Here is a 15,421-nt window from a genome sequence, read left to right as displayed (position 1 = left end):
ATGACCTCATGTACCCTAAACAATTTCATCTCTTTTGATGAGCAAGATATTGGTCCTTGATTACGTTCGTATCCTTTTCCTGGAAAGTGTTGATGGAGCTAGGGTTTTTGTATATTTCATAAATTATTACTTGTCTATCCAAAGTTTAAATCTGTTTTTTAACATAACTATAATTAGTTCTGTTATTTCATTTTGCGATAATACGAACATAATGAGTTTTTCATCAACGTTGTCAAATTCAAGGTTTTTGGCGCAGGTAAAGCGAATTTCATGGCCGATTATGAAACTGGCAAAATAACTTCTCTTATTATAAACGAATGCTTGCTTGTATTAAAAAATACTGTTGTCTCTATTTTTTCAAAGAGAATGTATAAGATAGCGATACTGTTTTCATATAAATGTCTTGTTATTAGAAAGCTTCCCTTACTGCTTTGTGTTTAAAGTGCATGTTATTTTTTAGTCTTAGATTATGAACTAAGTTTATTACACATAGACTATTGTAAAAAGTGATATGACGGAAGTTACGATAGATTCTCTTCGCCGACCAAAGCAGCGTATGTGGTCGCTGTGGAAATAATTGCGCCACATAAGTAGATATGCCGCTTATATTGCTTTACCGTGTATGTTAAGACATAGTAAATAATGGTAATCGTTTCCTAACTAAGAGTTTAGATTGTACTCACACCACTGGTTTTATAAATGGTTAAAGTACCGTGGTGAATCTTACTAATATTATAACTGTGATAGTTTAGACTAATGGATGTTTGTTAGAAGGTATCTCCTGAATGGCTTATTTGTTTTTTTTTAAATTTGGCTCTGATAATGTTAAAAATCTAGAATAATACACTAACATACTTTTAGACATTTATTAATTAGAATTCTTTGGCGTGAATGATTTGCTTTCGTTACAAAGGCCAGTGTCAGAATGAATAGTGAGGGGACACAAACGTCGACAGTTTGGTAAGGCGTTGCGTCAATACACTGCCACATTTTCGAATTTTCTTCCTAACCAACCTTACCAAGTTTCTATTTGAATGACGGAGTCGCGGGCAAAAGCTATTTTGATATAGTTTTTTTTATAGAGGTGTATGTACTACGCATACTGTGCCAACCCTGCGTAGGGAAAAGAACAAGATAATTGATTGTGGGAATTTTTTTTACAATACAAAATCTATTGTTCATTTTTTTATTACTGTGTTAACTTCAACAACAAGGTTTTCATACAAAAACCTATGTTTATTCATATTTCTGTTATACATTTTATTAACATATTTACATTCATGTCAAGCGGCCACCTGAATTCGCTGAAATAGTGAATTTGCGTTGCCTAGCTATGAAATCAACGGTGGAGGATATGTATAATATATTTCCCTTTTCTAGGAGTCTATTTCCCCGTCAAATCCACTGCCACTTGTCGACCTTTATTTATATAAAACGGTAGGAACAGAAAGAGGACTAAAATTAAGCCTCTGGCACGCAAAATCATAAGGCGAAGCAAGGAATTGCTTCCACTTCACCCTGTTTTCTGCGTATTCGTGATATTTCATCGGTCGAGTCGGCATCATTCATGCAATAGATATTGTTATTTCTGGCCTCTAAAACTATTTTAACGATGATGTTTGCTAAGACATGTTAGTGTAAAAACCGTGTGAACCAAACGTTACGTTACATGTTTATATATGAGTGTAAGCTTTTTTTTTTATAAATGAGTTTCAAATGATATTTCATTGATATGGGTAGGGAATAAACTTCCTCGGCTTTACTTGATATACTAATTCTGTTGCATTAGCGTTAAACAGATTATCTTTAAGATGCACGTGGCATTTTAATAAAAATTAATGTATATTTAATTTATCTGCAAATGTTCAGTTTTGAATAATCAATATGCCATTACGCGAATACAAACGGGATTAAGGTTAATTGACATTAAACGATTTTAAATGTCACACATTAAAACTTTTAAAATCACTACAATAAAGTGATGACCTCTTGACTTCAATCGTAGAAAAATTAACTAATTCTTTAAAAAGTCTGTCTACAGGAAAACTAATATTTAATCTACTGGAATTTTGTATGCTACTGGCTTTTGCCTACCATTTCGTGCCCATAATTAAAAAAATAACTAAGGTTTAATCTCGTATATTTTATTACATGCTATGTTAATAGTTTCTTATGCTATGTTATAAAATAATATAACTATATCGCTACGTCAATTTTTAATTACATAACGTTTGAGCGACTTTATCGCCCTTTAATTAATGTAACGAGAATTTAAAATGGTGTAAAGCAAATTAGATAAAGCAAAGCAATTACAGCAATGTTTATCGTAGTCATTGTACGCATTCCGTACCTCGCAAAACTCTCACAACAATTGTGAAAGCCGACTAATTCATGGCAACACCAATATGACGATATAATTCTATTTTATTTTACATTTGGTTATACTTTAAGGACGTTAGGCTTTTTGTATAGAAACGTAGTCATGTGCATCATTTGATTACAACTATACAGCCTTACTTTGTACGTGGCTGTATAATCATAATCGAATGATACTGAGATCAATTCAGTTCTAGTTTAAATGTAACAAATTAATTCATGGTCAACAGTGTTTTATCAGCTCACTATACTTCCCCACCGAGGGGCTCGGAGCCTAACCTAAGTAAGGAATAAGATTAGGCCATAGTTAACCACGCTGGCCCAATGCGGGTTGGTGTATCAACAGTATTTGACCACAGATGTTGTGAACTCATTGTATCGTGTACAACAGTGGTTCCCAAACTTATTTTGTCTACAGCCCACTTTGAGAATAAATATTTTTTAACGCCCCCATATTTTCACATATTTAAAAACCACTATAATTTCAAATTAAATTAATTAATTATTGTGGCCTATATATGTATATTAACGGAGAATTCTAAACGAACTATAACCCGCAACTTGAGACCTGCAGCGCCCACAAGGGGGCGTTATCGCCCACTTTGGGAAAGACTGGTGTACAAGTTGTGATAATTCACGTATGATTTGATTCAATAATCTAGATATTTTCGTAACATGGCATTGTTCAGTGTTCTTGTTAACATATCCGTTGTGTAAACATTTTAATTGCAACCTTGTATTGTTGCGTATCTCTGTGCAACGCTGATGAACATTATATTACTTCGGTTGGATTACACTAAAAACGCTTGTTGAAATGAAATAGATGATTTTAGATGTTTTGTTTTTAATTTGAATAAAGTAATGTGCTGTTTTATGCAGAATATTTAATTATTTCACAATAATTATTAAGGATAAATCGCATACTTATTATTTTTAAGCTAACTAAATAAGGAAAACAACTTTGCTTAGTAGTATTATTGCTTTTAAACATTCATAAATACCAAATAATAATTGTCTAACATAACCTTTACCCTTTTTTTTCATTTTGAATATTTTTCAAACTTAAAAATGATGTGTAAAATTTTACGAAAAACAATTATTTTTAAAACTAATTGTTTAAAATTCATTATTGTAGATGTTTTTTGCCGATCGGCCCAATGCGGACTGTGAGGACCAAATGCCTAATAGTCAAGTAGCAATCTTACTTTTGGATCGATTAGGCTTGGTCAAAGCTATACTGCCCAATGTTGAAGACAAGATTAATGCTTTTAAGACAATTGAACTTCTTGTGAACTTGTTTGAACTTATGAATTTGTTTGAACTTGTGAACTCGTTTGAACTTTGAACTTCTTGTGAACACACACAATCCGGTGCTCTATGGAAATAAATAATAAAGCGAATAAGTAAGTAATCATTATATTCTTTAACGACGGTCCACAAATGAATAGCAGCTTTGACAATATATTGCAGTGTCATTTTTTTTCGTAAACTATTGCATTGTTTCAGCAACAAACTTCATGTTTTGCTTATCAACTTCAACGTGTATCAACAGCGACGTGTTTAATTTAAAACAATGTCTGTGTTTTGTCGTCAAACACGAAAAGGTTTCATGATCAACCGTGTTTTTACGAGTAGCGTATGCGTATCAAATTACAATAATATTTATAGTTATCTGTTATTGCAATAAGAAAATACATTAAAAAATACTTAATTAGTAGTCTATGTGTTCTGCCAGACAATGTTCTACATCTATGCCAAACTTCATCGAGATTTGTTAAGCCATTCTGGAGATAACTTTTAACAAATATCCATCTATCCATACACTTAAACATTTATATACACATTATAATATTACTAAGATTTAAGTAAACAAAACCATCAATAAATGTCATAACAATTTATAATTTTCATTACCCAAAAACAAAAGTATAGTTTTTATCTTAGTTTTTCTCAACATGCATCATAGGCATGACAATATATTTTGGCAGTGAATGAATCACATAGTTACAAGTCCTCGTAAACGTGAATATGGCACATGTAACTGATCACTACATTGTTCAGTTCATCAAAGCCTCTTCTATAGCAATCGCAATGTCCATCACACTTACATGATGGTATATCAATGTCTATCATTAATATCTTCCTATTTTCATACTTAAGTATTCAAAATAATACAGTAAAACAAGTTATTTGTCACTATGGTTACGGAGAAAACTTTAAGTGGACGTTTCTATTTTATGTTGATGTGTAAACATCTTAAAGTTCCTCTTATTTGTAGCCAGTGAAGTAAATATTGGGCTAAATTTCTCCATAAACAGAGACACTAACATATAATATTATCTGTTGGTAAAAATTAATAGTCGAATACGTCAATATAATTCTTGTTCTAAATTTTTACCTTAGATTACAACTGTGATACTTGTCTCTATTTTATCCAAAATATTAAAAAGAAAAATGAAAATATGTATGAATACAAACTTAAAAATAAATACGAAATAATTGTTTGTAGAAACTAATCGTACTACAACTATAGCAGACAATTGTTGCGTCAAGAACAATGATAAATGCGTTTATATAGCACATTGAACACAATAGCATAAACGATCCGTGAGATCAAAAACTATGTTATTATCGTGATGTATCTCTATCGAGATTGTCATTACATCAATTGCCCGTAATAACCTCATACTATGTTTTTATGACTACAATTACCTATAACTTGTAGAATATATCAGAATATTACTGCAATTATTCAATATTAAAATAAAAATCATAAAAATATAAAGGACTTGGATCAGAGAACAGGTTAGGCAATGCATATGCAACTATTGGCAACGGTCACTTCGCTATTTCAGCGATTTCAGGTGGCCGCTCTCTCATTTGCCACCTTATGATATAAAAAAGAGAACATTAGATGATAATGAATTTGCATTTATATATCTACTAAGCTCTCCCGCGACTACGTTCGAGCACATCTAAATGAAACTTATTAAATAATTTATGTGTTCTTCTAGACTATGTTCTACATATGTGCCAAATTTCATCAAGATCTGTTGAGCCGTTCCCAAAATACCTACTACAAACCTCCATCCATCTAAACTTTTGCATTTATTATATTAGTAAAATTCTTTCTACTATGTCACTACTTTCTCTTCTATCAAAACTTTTTAACCTACATTTAACCTACTACTATTTAACGTTTACGTGTGTGAGAATCGCAAAATAAATTAGGAAAACAGTTAGTAATAAATGAAATATTATCTGTTTATATTTGGACAGTTATACAAACGCCATTGCATGTGGACGAGACTTATTCAAACATGTATGTACTTAAAGCTTCACGCCTTAAATATACGAGTACCTTTGTAGAACAAATTGTATTCTAGAAAATTTGATGTACTCCAAGAATTGTACTCAAATTGCCAATTAGGTACACTACTCAAATCAATGGTCCTTGAAATCTTGAGACAACGAAAACAAGGACTTCAGAATGCAATCTTGTTCTACTTTTATTGAAGGTGCTGTGTTTCATAAGTTGATTAAGGTCTAAAGTCACGGTTGTTTCCATACCGACAAACGTACAAAGGTCGTCGGCTCTATTTAGTAGCGCTTTCCTCAATACTTAAGCCCCTATAATTTTCTATGTTTATAATCCCTATCAATGTGTGTATGCACAATGCCCGTGTCCAAGATACTGATCTCACTGCAAAAGGACGATCGGAATACCAATTAACTTTTCCCTAGAAACTCGAAATAAGTATATTAAAATACAAGAAAGACCAAGTTCCAATGATGTAGTCAAGGATTTAGATGCTGGTAATACAAATTTTCCCCACACATTCTATTACTCCTTGCGCAAATCATCATCTCTTATAACTTTTAAATTGTATTTTACATTGATTAAATTTAAACGTACCAATCATGTTTAGGCCGGTTTGGAGTGCCTCGGTAGTCCTACCTGGGTAACCTGGCATTGAACTGAGCAAACCTCAAAGTGCGGTCAAGGACCTTTGGATTCGAATGTTTAATTTGCTCGGTCTCTGTTGAGATTATGAGACAATTTTATTACATGCTATGTTTATGTCGACTTTAACTGGACATATTCCAAAACAATAATATTTTTAAAATTCTTATCGTATCAACTGATGTAGTACGGATTATTAAATAGTTAGATTAAGTTGTTAAAATAAATGAACTTTATGTTTTTTTTATTTCTTTGTAAAGTTGACTGTAATTAAATACTTGAAGCTGCACTAACCCTCGAAGTATTTCGACATAAACGAAGTCACTGTAAGCATTTAGTTGAACAGATTGTTTAAAAAACAACCACCAATATGACTATGGTAGAACTTAAGTCCTTACTAAGTGAATAAACAATCGACTGTAGTGTTGCCATGAAACTGAAACTACCAAACAATGGCAGTCAAGGTAAACTGGATACTGGTGTTTACGCAACAGAATATCGCGTTTGCACTGAATCAAGTGTAATCGGCCAAGTACTCGACTATTTAAAGTGTACAAAGAACTCACGTAATATCCAGTTAAAAAAAAGTTACTTATATTTTACTGTATATTTGAACAGACACTTAATATTTTATTCTTTGTTTTGTTAAAGAAAATGTAAGAGATGATCATTAATACAACTATCTCGGCAATTGTGTTCGATTAAGTAGGTCGATGTTATCGATTTGCATATTACGAAGCTTACGAATTTTTAATATAGTTTTTGGGATAAATAAAGGTAACAAAAATTTTTGTAAGACAGGTGGAAACTTAGGTATGAACGTGTCTGCTATCTTATTCCCCTACAAGAAGGTGTATCTCTAATCAATGTTATTAGATGTTACTTACCTCAGAGAGAACTGAATATTAAAAACAATATAATTGCACAATAACACATTACGTGTTGAAGTACATTTACGAGTATAATTACAGGCAGATTAATAGAGTAACGCAAATGGAGGTGTGGAATTTATTTTTTATAATCACTTGTTTATGAAATCGTATCTCATGATGTATAAAATCAATCGATTGTTATAAAGATATACATGAAATCTCTCGTGGGTGGGTCACAAAAACAAATATTGTTTTTAAATTAGTAATAATAAGAGCGTCGGTGGCTCAGGGTTTAAAGCACTTGACTAGTAATCTGCAGGTCCTGGATTCGAATCCCGCCATGTACCATTGTGATTTTCGATTTACACATGTACATTCATCCGACGTTCTTACGGTGAAGGAAAATATCATTTTTTTTCGATCTCAACACAATTTGCTTTTTTTCAAGAACTATTATATCCCTTTTAAATGCAATTGTACAACTAAAACAAAAGTATGTTTTGTTTTTAACGTATAATGTGTATAAATATTTAATATGTGGTTACCTGTATCCGACATAACTGTTCAGAATATTTTCGAAGTCGTTAAAACTTCGCACAGCCGCTATATCCGCGTCATCTTGCAGACATCATTCGTGTTTTTCGACGGACCGTTACTTTCTCGGCCAGTTTACTTGGTACTTTTTATAACTGAATAACTTTCTGAACTTAAGCATATCTCACAGTGGTCATTGCCAACAACCTTATTAAATCTTACGTAGTAGAGTCGGGCTACTTACGATAATATTATTTAACTTAGTACCAAAGATTAACAATCATTAAATATGTACTTTAGTCTATTGTGGCCTTAAAATGTATGTGGTAGAAATCAATATTATCATTATAAAGAAGAATCATTTGTATATTTGTAAGTAATGAACTAAATAACTAGATGCTCGACAGTTTTTCACCATTAGAACGCTACGTTAATCCTGAGGGGGGCCTGTCGCTTTTATTAAATTCCTAGTTGTCGCTCGCGACTCCGTCCGCGCGGAACAAAAAAACTTAATAAGTACGCCATGTATTCTTTCAGACTAAGTTCTACATCCATGCCGAATTTCAGCTAGATCTGTTCAGCCGTTCCGGAGATACCTTCAAACAAACATCCAAACATTCGCATTTATAATATTAGTATGAAGTACGATTAGTATGATAAAATGTAAAATAAAGGGTACCGTTTACGACATTTACATATAAAACATTATGGGTTTTATTTACAGGGTTGGAAGACACAGTCAAACTAGTCAAAGGCATCGGTGGAAAATGCCATGGTTACGTAGTGGATCTGGCCAGTCGTGAGGACATCTACAGAGTAGCCAAGACGGTCCACGAGGAAATCGGCAGAGTGAGTACATATAGTTAATAAAAATGCGTCTTAATGTAATTTTTTTTTTCATGTTTTATGTGTTTCCGTTACATATAACAAATAATCAACATTTATATATCTGTCTACAAGTCCTCGTTTGTTCCGGGTGTTCTCAGAAAGAGATCGTCCTATTTTGACGGGACTTTGACGGAAAGATAGAAGATGTAATCGCGAGCGACCGCGCCTAGTTAAAAAATGCAGAATATCTAAACACAACCAATTAATAAAATCCTCATAATATCTGTAGATTTTACTGGTTTTTTTTTTACATATAAGCTAGAGAAACGTCTAACGGTTATAGCTACGGACTACCGATCTTGCGGTCGTGGGATCGAATTTCGCAATCGGATTACTGTTGTGAACTATTTCCTAGTACAAGCTCCGACCTCCAACGAACAAAAAATATTGACGATTGACTTTTTTCAACATTATACCAATATTTTATTAAAAAAAACTAAAGGCCGAGTGATTCGTGCGATTTAAATATTGCTAAGTCATTATTTTTTTTCCTTTTAGTTTCGTCATTTTTGTCTTAATATTTAAAGTTTAAAATGCCCATTTACTTTTTTTCTTTGGGTATATATCTATAATAACGTTGCTAGAAAAAAAAACTTAAGTTTTTAAGAAGGCAACTAAATAAGTATCTATTGACTAATGACTTTACGTTTTAATATTTGAACCGGTTACAAGTGAACGTTTTTTGCTCAGACTTAAATGACGGGTTTAACCCGGGAAAGATACAAAAACTAGAGTCACACCATATGTTTTGCATTTTTTAAACTATTTAATTATTTTATTAAACTAGCTGTCATCCTCGGCTTTGTCTGCGTGAAATTAAAAAAAAAACTTAATTAATAGCCTACGTGTTCTTTCAGACCATGTGCTACATCTATACCAAATTTTAAGGACATACATGCTGTCGTTTTGGAGATACCTTCTAACAAACATTTATCCATGCATTCAAACAATCGCATTTATAATATTAGTATACCTTTTCTTTTTGACATTCTAGAAAAACTTTCTGATTTTGCAATTGAATTAGACGTTTTGAATTAGGTCGGTTTTCAAAGTTTTACTGCGACATACATACTTTGTATGTTTAATGAGGCTTTATTACTTGGAATGTTTAATTACCATGTACTAATTGAATATTAATAGCTATAATATAGAAAAAGCTTCTTAGTCTTAATCCATAGGTTTATGTTACTTTGTAGTCATTGTTACGTGTGCTCTTGCGCTAAAGGTTTTTTTATTGGAATACCTCTGAAGTAAAAACTAATCAATCAGTACCATACTGGCAGATTTAAGGAAGTATATAGTAATATGTATTAATATTAAACATTATCCTATATTTAGATATTGCAGGTGCCAGAATTAATCATGTTAATGTTTTTGCTCGACTAACAGTAGGACTAAAGCTCAAATTTATAGACAGTACTCAGACTTTTCTTAGACTTATCTTACGAGTTTGACATTTATAGACATACGCTTTAGCATTTGCAAAGTCACCAAAAACTTACGTGTTTCTCGACTACTATTTTATATATATTATTTATGAGGTGGTAAAAGAGCAGGCAGCGAGAAGCAAAGTCTAAGTACCGACTGTACATTACAGCCTAAGGGTCCCGTTGATATATCATATTTTATAACAAGTGGGAGTCATTGATTTCTGAATATATTTGAAATAAAATATCTCTTATAAATATATTTTTAATCGTGTTAATTTATATTTTGTTTCCATTTATCTGTACCAAAGAAAGGTATCTTTCTTATTTCTCTTGATTTCTTCTATTCAAGCACGTTATGCAATGTAATTTTCATTAAGAAGTAAAGTTTTTTCGAAGCATTTACGAAATTTGTTAATCAATTATAGTCGCCCAATATAAACGTACAGAGTAATTATGTTTCGAATACGTTTCACAAGACACAGATTCCAGTAAAATTAACTTGTCGTCCTTAAAAAATTTTGGTACTTAATTTTCCATTGTACTCATTATAATTGTTATTCAATACTGACGCGTTGTTAACGACTACAAATTGTTAAATAAACTGTAAACAAAATACGAGACGACCATATATTAATCAAGATTAGCATATAACGATATTAAATTCATTTCAGTATTTGGCTTTCCGTAGACTTTGTTTAAAATATCTTTTTTATCTGTTAGACAAAAGCAAAACAAAAAGCCACATGTACCGCGTTGTACCTTAACTTAGATTATTCCTAGTAACGTACAATTGTTCGTTATCACCAAACCCCAAAGGCGATTTCTTGGCAGTACCTAATAGGTATCATCAGTACAAGCCAATGTAATTTATATCTTTTTATCCAATTTGCATTTGCACGTTTTCTTTCCGTGTGTATAATAATGCGAAGCGGTAATAAAATCTTATTAGTCATGCATTATAAATAAACCTTGGGTTAAATAAATAAAAATCTTATTAAATTAATGCATCTTTTTGCCCAATGACAGAAGGGTTAATGTTTTTCGAGGAAATGTATGCATCAGTGCTCGTCCTAAATAAACAAGTAAATTCTTTTAGTATGGTATTTTTTTTTCTAGGTGAGTTTGCTGATTAATAACGCTGGCGTCGTGTCCGGCCAGTATTTACTTGACACTCCAGATCACCTCATCCAGAGGACGTTTGACGTCAACGTATTAGCTCATTTTTGGGTAAGTTTCATCAAATATTTTGCATTAGATATAACGTTCTCACATCAAATTACTGCCAATATGGCAAAAAAAGTATTATTTTATAACTAACAACATTTTTGGCATGGCATACGTAGACGAATATAAGTATTTTCTTACACTTTTTATAGCATATTAGTTGACGCCCACGACTCCGTCCGCGAGGAATTAAAAAAAAAATCAGTGGCCTATGTGTTCTTCCTATATGTATGTTCTATATGCATGCCAAATTTCATCGAGATCCGTTCAGCCGTTCTGGAGATATCTTCAAACAAACAGCCATCAATCCAGCCGTTCATCTAAATATATGCATTTAAATATTAGTAAGAAGTAAGATAATATGAACGTAACGGAATCTACCTATAATTAATATAGAACATTTGTAGGTAGGAATTTAAACGTAACTACCTAGGTCAAAGAGATGTCAGGTACAAAATGTCACTCATTATTATTATACAATATAGACATGTTACAAGAAAGAAAAGAAGTTTCTTACTTTCCAGTGTATTCATGACATTATTCCATTACTTTTTAGTGTATTTTGTTTGAAACTATTTTTTTGAAGTCGGCTTTTTTATTCTTAAAAAGTTTGTTTATTAAATGCTATACTCTCTATTTCCAGACCGTGAAAGCGTTCCTACCTCAAATGATTGAACATAACAATGGTCATATAGTTACCATAGCGTCGATGGCGGGCCATGTCGGCGTCGCGAAGCTCGTTGACTACTGCTCGTCTAAATCAGCAGCTTGCGGCTTCGATGAAGCCTTGAGATTGGAGTTAGAAGTTCGAGGAATCAAAGGAGTCCATACGTCACTAATCTGCCCCTATTTCATCCGTTCCACTGGAATGTTTGAGGAAGTTAATTCAAGGTAAGTTCAGATAATAAGTATAATATATTACCAGGGATTTTGATTTGGCACGTCAGAAACCTGAGGAAGCTAATGCACGACGCGCCAACTTAAAAGCCAACACTGTAGTTTGCATTTAGCTCATAAATTACCATTAAAATTATGGAATAAGAAAAACTTATATTTCTTTTGATACGCTATGAATATAAATTTGCAAATTATACTATAAAAATCCAAAGCAACAAAAACTTGCTTTGATTAATTGCGCGAGTTATTAGATCCACATAAGTAAATAAATTGTGGTTGAAGGTGATATTATTAAAACAGTTTATATATTTTTTATTATGTTATAATTAATAAATAAAACATATTATACTAATTAAATTCATTGTATTACCATTGTTATGTTACGTATAATTATAAGAATTCAACAATTTAATTTACAATTGTGGCCTTAATTAGGTCATTTGATTCATTCGATTTTTTTTAGTAGTTGTAGTTTTTTTTTTAATTTGTATAATCTGTGCAACTGTCAGGTTCGTGCCGCAGCTGAACTCCAACGAGGTAGCGGACCGGATCGTGTTTGCGATCCGCACCAACGAGCCCCTCGCCGTCATGCCGGGATATTTCCGATTGTTGCTGCCTTTCAAATGGTAACACACATAACACAATCAATTTTCCACTATTTTCCATGAACGTTAAATAGTTTACATATATTTCACACTAGCTGTCGTCTGCAACTCTGTCAGCGCGGAATTAAAAAACTTATTAGTCTATGTGTTCTTCCAGATTCTATTCTACATCAATGACAAATTTCAGCAAAATCTATGCAGCGATTCTGTAGATACCTTTAAACAAACATCCATCCATTCATCTAAACTTTCGCATTTATAATATTGTGATACATGGAATTTGACAAATGTAATATTGTTAAAGAACAAGTACCTGTTTCTGTTTTTTTTTTAATAAAATGGTGCGTTTTTGATATTTATTTAAAAGGCTTGCAATTAAAATACTCGTTTATGTAAAATTTGTTATTTTTTAATGAGATTATTTAAATTAAAATTTGCTAAAAATATCACTTATTATTTGAAATATCAAGCACATAAATACTTATTTTTTCCATGTTTTATTATAATATAATAGCTGTTATTATAAAGTATTATTAAGATGTTATTACAAAGATAAATTGCGACTAGATTGGATGTAAAATGCAACAAGGTCGATGGTTCATAAAAGTTTCCTTATTATGTTGCACTTGTAATTTGCCAGCTTCAAATGTTAACGTGACATTGTCGGTAATTAATGTTTAAACCTTCACCTAAAATATTATTATATTATACTATGTATCGGATTTACGAGGTTGTCTTAATTTTCGAACATAGGCGTTTATTTTTGTAACCAATAACTTAAAATTTTCTAAATGTAACATTTTGCGACTCTATTCTTTTTTTGAGGCTGGCAACATTTAAAAACGGTGCTTTATCTTGGTTCTCTCCAGATCTATCAAACCTTTTCAAATTTTAACAATCGATACGAAGTTCTCTTTGTGTATTCCAGGTTGGTTCCGTGGCCGTGTGTATCTGAGATCATCCGTGGTCTGGTGCCGGACGCGGCACCTGCCCCTATAGCCTCGCACCGGCCACAACTTACTGACGATTTGGTACCAACATCTCACAAAGGCAAGCTGGACTCGCGCCCGATGTCGCTAGTGCCGCCCGCGCGCCACGACCGCCATGTTTGATGTCACCGTGACGTCACAACATGGCGCCACGAGTGAGGAACTTTGTCAAAGTATGGCAACATTCTATCTTAATATATGTATGACATAATTAAAATGTGCCTATTCAAAAATTATTGTGATATATCAATAGAGATTATATTGCTCTTGACTTTTATAAGGAAATATTTTGTCAAATGTTTTACGTATTTTATTCTATTTTTTAATTTTCAAGGAACTATATTACTATGGAAGATATTTTATAAAATTATAATACGATATCAAGAAATTATTATAGTTTGAGAATATTTGACAAAGTTCCTTATTGAATTTCGGCAAAACTACTTAATTTGGTTATGGATAGAGAGTAATTAGTTAAATTACTGTGGGCAAATTATTTTTTTCCTGTTATCTTCATTGGGTTTTTGCAAGATGCAAAAAATGTCTACAATCCAATTTTAAAATTAAAAAAAATATAGCTGTCAGTGAAACAATATTAAAACTATAGTTATAAAAGTATTACTCTTTTATGTGAAATCTAATTCTCCAGAGAATTCTAAATAATGTTAAACCATTTTTTAGTTGTCTAAAAGAATGTGTATTATATAATTACAGTGTTAAAATTACATTTTTATTTTATAGTAACGATTGTAAAAACAATTAACAAATTTATGTTAATATTTTTTCAATCTATTTAAGAATGTAATTATATGAAAAGGTAAATATTAATTTTAGGTTACTTACTTAGTTTTATTAACTTGAGTTAAGTGACATATTAAGACACTGCGGTATTTTAGTTACAAATAAGGTGATGAATTTGGATCAGAAAACATATAGCTGTCTCTTTTATTCTCAATGAAAAGAAAAGAGATAACACATTTTTAGAAAGATTTTTCGAGAGTGGATACGATAAAATGTGATGTTTATAATTAAATAAGTTTTATATTAATTATGTCAGTAGTTCCATTATTTTCTTATTGAAAAAAAACTAAAAATGAAATGCTTTACTTTTTCGACCAACTGTTTCAAAAAACAAACAAAACCTTGGATTAAAAAAAATCGTACAATGGAAAAATTCAAATTAAGTCAATCAATGATGTGTTTTTTTAAAGTGCAAAGCATTCATAAAAGTTACCAAATCGTGACTTGGCATCAATATTACTATAAGTCAACTGGTCAACAAAATCATTGTAACCTCATAGCCCCAGGTAATCACCCAAATACAATCGAATGAGGTCAAATATCTAGGCGATATAACGGTAAAAAAGAAACTTTTGTTTCTATAATATTACTTTTAGCTAATACATTTTACTTATGTACTTTGGTGCAATACATATGTATAGTGTATCTTATCAATATGATAAACGTAACTTTAAGTTAACATGAGCAAAGTTAAATGTTAACTTGTAATAATTGTATCAGTATGTAACGGTTTTGTAAATGTTTTATAGCTTAATTACGAGCTGTGTATGAAATTTTATAAAGTGTTATTAAACTTGATTAATTTCTTTTATTCAATTAGTTACGCTTAATTAACATTAAT

The 15,421-nt window shown here is 31.7% G+C and overlaps 1 protein-coding gene across 2 annotated transcripts in view; it reads left to right on the top strand.

Moving 5' to 3' along the window:
• LOC106126840 (estradiol 17-beta-dehydrogenase 11) overlaps positions 1–14,866 on the top strand; it is a 28,503-nt gene extending 13,637 nt beyond the window's left edge. For both annotated transcript variants that reach the window (XM_013324720.1, XM_013324719.1), the window contains exons 3-7: positions 8,471–8,595; positions 11,181–11,291; positions 11,932–12,179; positions 12,695–12,811; positions 13,719–14,866. In XM_013324720.1, the coding sequence (XP_013180174.1) occupies positions 8,471–8,595; positions 11,181–11,291; positions 11,932–12,179; positions 12,695–12,811; positions 13,719–13,902 (785 nt within the window). In that variant the 3' untranslated portion in view covers positions 13,903–14,866. The remainder of the gene's footprint in view (positions 1–8,470; positions 8,596–11,180; positions 11,292–11,931; positions 12,180–12,694; positions 12,812–13,718) is intronic.
• Positions 14,867–15,421: the final 555 nt, after the last annotated feature.

This window comes from Papilio xuthus, unplaced genomic scaffold, assembly GCF_000836235.2.
Source record: "Papilio xuthus unplaced genomic scaffold, Pxut_1.1 DF824992.1, whole genome shotgun sequence".
NCBI classification, from domain to species: Eukaryota; Metazoa; Arthropoda; class Insecta; order Lepidoptera; family Papilionidae; genus Papilio; species Papilio xuthus.
Note: the sequence above shows the minus strand (reverse complement) of the source record. Positions and strands in the feature narration are given on the sequence as shown.